The sequence below is a fragment of the Adiantum capillus-veneris genome, chromosome 15 (assembly GCF_014529385.1).
Source record: "Adiantum capillus-veneris isolate H3 chromosome 15, ASM1452938v2, whole genome shotgun sequence".
Lineage (NCBI taxonomy): Eukaryota > Viridiplantae > Streptophyta > Polypodiopsida > Polypodiales > Pteridaceae > Adiantum > Adiantum capillus-veneris.
Genome location: NC_140945.1, coordinates 31,864,468 through 31,872,471, shown reverse-complemented (window position 1 = coordinate 31,872,471; position 8,004 = coordinate 31,864,468). Strand labels below are relative to the sequence as shown.

General features: G+C 42.8%; 1 protein-coding gene across 1 annotated transcript; it reads left to right on the top strand.

Moving 5' to 3' along the window:
* Positions 1-1,765: 1,765 nt before the first annotated feature.
* LOC147440485 (uncharacterized) lies at positions 1,766-6,962 on the top strand. Its single transcript, XM_086483305.1, has 2 exons — positions 1,766-2,389; positions 6,828-6,962. The coding sequence occupies exons 1-2, from the start codon at positions 1,766-1,768 to the stop codon at positions 6,960-6,962; spliced, it is 759 nt and encodes a 252-aa protein (XP_086339431.1).
* Positions 6,963-8,004: the final 1,042 nt, after the last annotated feature.

Sequence of the window (8,004 nt, the reverse complement as noted above, 5' to 3'; positions counted from 1 at the left end):
CTTAGTGTGTGTCACAAAAAGTCTTTGTGGATACCTACATAGGAGGGGGCGAGCCTTGCAAGTAGGGGATGAGAGAGAAACTCACACACACACACACACACACACACACACACACAAGCTCCCTTTACACAAAGGGAATGAGGGACACATGTCAGCTCCCTAGCCAGATGCCCACAAGGTGCACCCAATTCCTATTGGATGGCCTTGGAGGTGGACCAATGAGAATTAGGCTAGAGTAAATCTAGTTTAATTAATATTAAACACTTAATAAAAGAACCAATAAGAATTAATCTCTCTAGAAGACTATTGGACAGTCTCCCAAGAGGACCAATGAATATTCAGCAGCCCAATGGCTTGCCTGATTCTATTGGTCGGGAGCCAAAGGGGTCCAATGAGAGTTTAGTTGAATTAAATAATTACCTAAAGCTCTCACAAAAGGGGAAAGGGGGACACATGTCAGAAGGCTATCAGTTATGCTGCTTAATTACCATTGGCTAAGCCTGGGGAGGTCCAATAGGATGCTAGCAAGAGCAAATAGCAAGAGGGGTCGACCAAGAGAGAGAGAGGGGGGCTGATTTTTCAAAGGCATTATCACCTACACATCACACTAGCTCATGTGTGAAGTAAAGAAGACTCTCTCTCCTTCTCAAGCTTTAATGGAAAGCTTATCACCTACTCCAAGCTTGTGAGAAGGAAGGCCTACACCAACAACTCTTGGTTTTGTGATGCAAATCCAACCAAGAGCCGAGCTTCATTGCATTGCTCATCTCCTTTACCATGCTAATTACTAAGCTAAGCTATGCTAATATGAGTGTTTATGTGAGGATATGTACATATTCTCGTAAGAATACTCCTTCTTTTCTCAATCTACTATCATACCCGCTAGCTCTCACCATCTTTGAGGTGGTGTGAGGTCTTGGGTCTGAGACCATGAGGGATGGGTATTTTGACATCCTTACTAGGATACTCAAATATGATAAATCTAAAGCATGATATTGTTACATCCTTACTAGGATACTCAAATATGATAAATCTAAAGCATGATATTGTTTTAAGGGCTTGCTCCCACCAAGCTGCAGCAAAGCACTCTGCCAAGCTTCAGGGCTTCTCCAAGGCAAATAAATCAAAGCTTTCAAAGCGTCCAAAGGTATCCAAAGCCAACTTCAAAGGCTCATTCCAATCATCAAAGAACTCAAGGCTGTGAAGGGTGACTTCACCTCGAGTGAAGAGGTACTTCACATTAAGAGAGTTTTATTAAGAAGACATTAAAATTGAAATCTTGCAGCCAAGCACAATAACTTGCAAATAAATATCTCTTGTCTTTATTGGTGCACCGTGTAAAGAGGAAGACACTGGCTAGGAGAGTCTCCTAAGCTAAGACCCCTCTATTAGCACAAATGGGGGACAAGGGAATAGAAAAATTCAATGGGGAAGGGTTTCACACCTGGCAAACGAAATTAAGAGGTTACCTTATAAAAAAATGCTTGTGGTCTGTCATCAGCACTGCCTTAGAGCAACAAGCCGAACCCGATGGAGTGCACACTAGGGCGAGACTAGGGCATCTACACTCATAGTAAGTGCACAGAATTTGGCCAAAGACGAACAAGCATTAGGAATCATCATCACCTCCTTGCATGACAATTATGTGCACTTCATAGATGAATGTACACATGCACATGATGCCTGGCATGTCCTAGAAAGTAATTTTGGAGCCAGGGCCAAAAGAAGCAAAGTTAGTCTTAAAAGACAGCTTTACAAAATTACTATGATTGAAGGGGAGGACATTGCTAGCCTAATAAATAAGCTTAAGAGCATTGTCACGCAGCTCACTTACATCCAGGTTGAAGTACCAGAAGATGACAAAGTGGCCATACTATTAAGTGCACTTCCACCTTCTTATGACCACTTAGTCACAATTCTTGAAGAAAAAGAACCAGCACCACCACTCCAAGATGTCATCAACTCAATCCAAGCAGAAGAAAGAAAGCAAAGAGGTTCACTAACCTCATCAGGAGGAGTTTTTATTGCAACATCCTCAAAGGGAAGGCATTCGCCATCAACATCGACAAATGGAAGAAAGTGTTATGAATGTGGAAGAATGGGACACGTAGCAAAAGACTGCTACACAAACAAACCTTGCAACAAATGTGGTAGGAAGGGACACCCTCCTTCTCGATGCTACTCAAATGGAGGCAGTAACAGTGGAGAAAGCAGTAGCAGTAGAAGCAACGGCAGAAACAACAAAGGCAAGAGACCTGACAGAGGATCATCTCACATAGTAGAAGACAAAAAGGATGAAGACGAGAGCAACATTGTCTTTTATGAAGACCCATTTTTAAGATGCAGCCTTGTAGGGATCCATCAAAGTATGGATCCATCAAAGTTAGAGGTAATAAAATCATGGCCTAACCCAAGGAATCTACATGAGCTAAGAAGCTTTATTGATATGTGTGCATACTATAGACGCGTCATAGCAAAATTCTCTCAAGTAGCAGGACCACTACACGACTTAACAAAGAAGAACGTTAAGTTTGTATGGACTGCTAAGGAGCAAAATGCTTTTGAAAAACTCAAAGAGAAGCTTACTTCCCAACCAGTCCTCGTGCTTCCGGATCTCTCAAAGCCATTTGAGGTCCAATGTGATGCTTGTGGTGATTGCCTTGGAGCGGTTTTGCTTCAAGAAGGGCATGCCATAGCATATGAGAGCCGAAGGCTCAATAGTGATGAACCAGTCTTGGGCATTTATGAGAAAGAGCTTTTAGCTGTTCTACATGCCCTATACACATGGAAGCACTACCTATTGGGGACTCCATTTACCCTACGAACCGACCACCAAAGTCTCAAGTATTTCATGACGCAAACCAAGCTTTCCGACAAACAAATGAGGTGGGCAAATTTTCTTTCGCAATTTAATTTCCATATTGCTCACATAGCTGGTAAGCACAATACTTGGGTAGCACAATCAAGTTCCCCAGATGCACTTTCAACGACGACCAAAAGTTAATGCGGTGTCTATAGCTTCTCACAATGATCTATCCTCCTATGATAGATGAGTATGCTACTGACCCTGATTTTAGAGAGACATAATGTCAGCCCTTCTTTGGGGAAAAAGAAACCATTCACCTTGCAGGAGGTTATCTTCTCCACGGCAATAGGCTATGTGTTACCCATTCCCTTCGTGAGAAGGTTATGTATGAATCCCATGCTCCTCCATATGCAGGGCATAGAGGTATTCAACCTACTCTCCGAGGAGAGTAGAGACGTATTTCTATTGGCCTACCATGAAAGTAGACATACAAGCGTATGTTTCAAAATGTGTAGTATGCCAAAAGACCAAGTATGATAGAGGGAAGCAACCTGGATTACTCCAGCCATTGCCTATTCCAAATTCACCATGGGAGAGTATATCCATGGATTTCATCTTTGGATTACCCAAGTCTATCCATGGGAATACATGAATATGGACAATAGTCGACAGGTTTAGCAAGCAAGCACATTTTATTCCTGTCAAAAAGACTATTAAGGCACATCAAATGGCAACTCTCTTCATATCTCAGATTTTCAAGCACCATGGATTACCCACATCCATCGTGTCAGATAGAGATCCTAGAATGACCAGTAATTTCTGGAAAGGACTCTTTGAAAATCTAGGAACAAGATTGAATTTCTCTTCGGCCTATCACCCACAAACGGATGGCCAAAGTGAGATAGCCAATCTTACGATACTCGATCTACTCAAGACTTATGTTACCGAAGTAGATCAACGCTCACAATGGGAATTGTATTTACCTCTAGTAGAGTATGCCTACAATAATACTGTCCACACTTCTACGGGGAAAGCACCTTTCGAGATCATAGAGGGAAGACCTAAAAGTCCCTTGCTACTCAAAGTACATGGGAAGATCTTCGCCGCTGATGAGTATAGCCGTGACCTACAAGAATCTTTTCAAAAGATTAGGGAGGCTATAGCCATCTCTCAACAAAGGCAAAAAGTTGTTGCTGATAAGCACAGAAGAGCCTTAATGTTCAAAGAAAATGATTGGGTCTTACTCAAGTTTCCTAAGGCTCGATTAAGGCAAACGACGGGCAAAAATCCTACGGGCCATCAAAAGTATTATGCTAAACTAGCAAAAAGATACTATGGTCCTTTCCAAATCTTGAAGCCCATCAATGAGACGGCTTATCAACTCAAGTTGCCCAACCATTGGCTTATACACAATGCCTTTCATGTAAGCCTACTTAAGCCCTACAAAGGAGAGCCACCAACTGAACCAATTATTGAAGACCCTCCCGAAGTTGAAGACCAAGAAGAGGTGCTACAACCCGAAGCTGTCCTTCGGCATGAAGACAAGGTACTACGACATGGTAAGATAATCCGACGGTATCTTATTAAGTTCAAAAATTATCCTTTTGAAGATGCTAGATGGATGCAAGGAGTACAACTTAAGGATAGTATGAACCTTGTCAATGCTTACAATGCTACATTAGAGTAAGCAAATGTACAAATTTCTTTTAAATGACTCATGTTTTTGTCTTATAAGACTAGTCCTCTTTTTAATTGTGCACAAATTTAACTAGTATGCATGCTTAGAATCATGTTTGTGATGACGACGTCTCTCAAACACCAAGTAGAATTTGTCATTCTACTTTGGGAAAATGAAATGGACTAAAGAGCAGACATGCTTGCGGCAGCTATGTCTCCCAAGCACCAAATGGATTAGTCATCCATCTTGGAAAGATGTCGTAGGGTAAAAAAGGGATCCTCTACCCGCTAAGTACAATTGACTAATGACTAAGGCTTTATCTCTTCTACCTCATAGTCGAGGACGACTATGATTTCAAGAGAGAGGTAATGCATAAAATCTAATATCTAACCAACCCAAATGATTTTCTCATATTAAATTGATCACTTAATGTGGGAGAATAAACGGGAACAAGTGTTAAGATATAGATATGTGCTTATAGATCTATCTCAACACGGGGCCAATAGTAAAGGGGCCCAAATGGGAGATGGTTTATCAAGAGCAGGCTAACCAATGGAGCATAAGACCTTAGGGTTAGCTTCATTGAAGACCTCCAATAATGTGTGTAAAAGTCCTTTGACCTTAGGTAAGCTAGGGCTGAGCTTGAGGTGGGAACCCGGCCCAAACTCGAGGTGCTTGTCGTGCTTGAGGTGCTTGATTAAGATGCTTGAGATGCTTGACTGGCTCCATCCTTGAGGTGCTTGACTTGGTGCATGATTAAGGTGCTTGAGGTGCCTTGAGAAGCTTGCCTGAGATGCTTGTGGGAACACCCCCTACTTCAAGTGCTTAGTCATGCTTGTTGACTAAGGGGCTTGCTCATCCAAAGTCAAAAAGATCCCTACAAGGAGGGGGGCGAGCCTACAAGGGGGGGGGGGGATGAGAGAGAACACACACACACACACACACACACACAAGGGAAGCCGCAACTTGAAGAGGCAGCAAGGACACTTGTCAAAGGGGCAGTAAGGACACTGAAACCTATTGGTTGGCCACCCAAGGGGTCCAATGATAATAAAGGATATTTAATTAATTGATTTTGCATTTATCAAGTCCTCTCTCTCAAAGGGGAAAGGGGGACACTTGTCCCAAGGCTATCCCTGTTGCTTGTAATGGCTCCTGCTTGTGATTGGCTAGGCCTGGAGGGGTCCAATGAGCTTCAAGCATGAGCTACAAGGGGGGTCGACCCAAGCAAGCTAGGGGGGTGCTTAGGGGGTATACTCACCCACACACACTCACAAACACTCTCATTGTGTACTATGCAAAGTGCAAGAGCTCCCTCTCTTTTTCCAAGCAAGTAGAGGTTGAGAGCCTACACCAACACTCTTGGCTATGGAGTGCAAATCCATCCAAGAGCCATGCTTCAATGCTTGAGCTTGCCATCTATTTCTTCTTCATTACTATGCTATTATGTATGCTAGCACAAGAGTTATGATAAGTGAGGAACTAGCTCTTTCTCGTATGAAATGTTTCTTCTTCCTCTTCCCTACCCTCATTCCCTGCTAGCTCTCTCCACCTTCGAAGGTGTTTGAGGTCTTGGGACTGAGGCTTGGTATTGTTAAAGCTTTCTTCAAGTTTAGGTTATGCTATGATGGTGATGCATGAAGCTTTCCATCTTCATTGCTTCACCTAGGTCACAAGGAACACAAAGAATGTATTGTAACAAGTCTCTCTTTATGGGAGAAATCATAGTACAAATGCCTATTGGAGGGGGGACCGGCTCCACATAAATCCGGTCCTCAACTGTTGTCATGTTCTCTAAATTCTCTCTCTTGCAAAAGTATTGTCTATGCCAAGTTAACTAATTGCTATGATTATGTTGCTATCTTCAATTATGTCAACCCGCTATGCTCACAAAATCATTTCTTGAAAGTACTCTCATTAAATTCCGCTACTCTCAAATTGAATAGGCAAATTCCATTACACTCCACTTCATACCTTTAGCTGGCCGCCCCAAACTCCCACATTGACCCTTGATAATCACTGGTCACATAGTCAACTGCTTTGCATGTTTGGCTCCATGCACTTTAAAGTAGTCTTTCTCGGCAAGATCCATCGCCATTGGTCGGCCAATGAGAAGAATCCCAGATATCGGTGGCCCTTGGGTAAAAGAACCCCGTTGAGAGCACTCCGACATTCATAAGACTTGAGCTGCACTCACTTGCAATAGCTCTCAATGGACATGTTGTAGCATACATACCCTGGCAAGTAGAGCGTCCTACAGACACTTCGATCAAAATCCCATATCATAAACTCCATAGCACCTGCATACCTGATATAAGCATTTCCTCCTGTCCCCTATGATAGGAAGAAACAATTGCAGTTTTCACTAGCAAGTGTTCCATCTCGGTGTACCTTTCTCTTAGCTCCATCAAATACCTGCCCAATGTCCCTGTCACTTGCCTGCAAACTGCCATGTCTGGGCTTCTTGCACTTCCATAGGTCGACACAGTTTGGCTACACCAACGTGGCCATGGAGGATATGCGGGTTGGATTGTATGACGATCGTGGGTTCGTTGATATCCAGGAATTAAAAGCTCTCCTCCATCGATGCCAACTTAACTACGCTCATGCAGCTAGTTAACAATTTCATAATACAGATTGCCAAGGATCGGTCTCACGAAAACCCATTGTGGCCAATAAAGGGACTAATGGCAGACCACCACCGTTTGAATCTCTTCTGGTAGGGCACAAGAACCACAAAACTTCATCATGGATGAAGGACTTAAAAGCCGCCAGTGTATAGAGGTGAAGATAAGGAGAGGATATAAAGATTTGATGAATACTTTTTTGCACTACCATCATCTCTGTGCAACTCTAGATGTATTCCCCTCTCCAAAATACGAGTTTAGAACTTAAAGACAAGGCCTACAAATGGTGGATGTTACTAAATTCGGACAAAAAAACCTACAACCTGGATGTGAGTCCAAGTTGTGTTCCAAAAGGAGGTCCTTCTTAGTAATAAATATGACATAAATTGGCAAGCTTGGGATGAGTGATTTGCCATATTTATCGTTATCAAGAAGTGATCCTCAAGCTAGATAACCTTAATGTGTTTGAGGAGCCACTAATGAGCAAGCTGAGGGTATGGTAATATAAGAATGGAATAAGCTTGCTTTTAGAGCTAGTGGCAACCCGAAGAAGGGTAGGTGTATAGATAGGGTTTTATATTTGCTTCATTGGCCACTTGGGGCTTGGCAGGCGGTCGACCAATGGTTGTGAGTGTTAAAAAAAGAGCATCACTTGATTTTATCAAAGTGTGAATGCAAGGATTTTTGTTGTGGAGCAGCGTGCAAGGGACAAAATGTGGCACCACGAAAAGAGTTGGGGGAGATGGTGACCGCCACGGTCGTCAATTGCAAGTGTAGTAGAGTTGAAAAAGACTCCACACAATAGGGCAAACTAGTTGCTACCGATCTTGCAGGGGTTGGCTAAAGTCAAACTCACACTACGTATGTGTGAAGGCATTAGTTCCCATGACCGT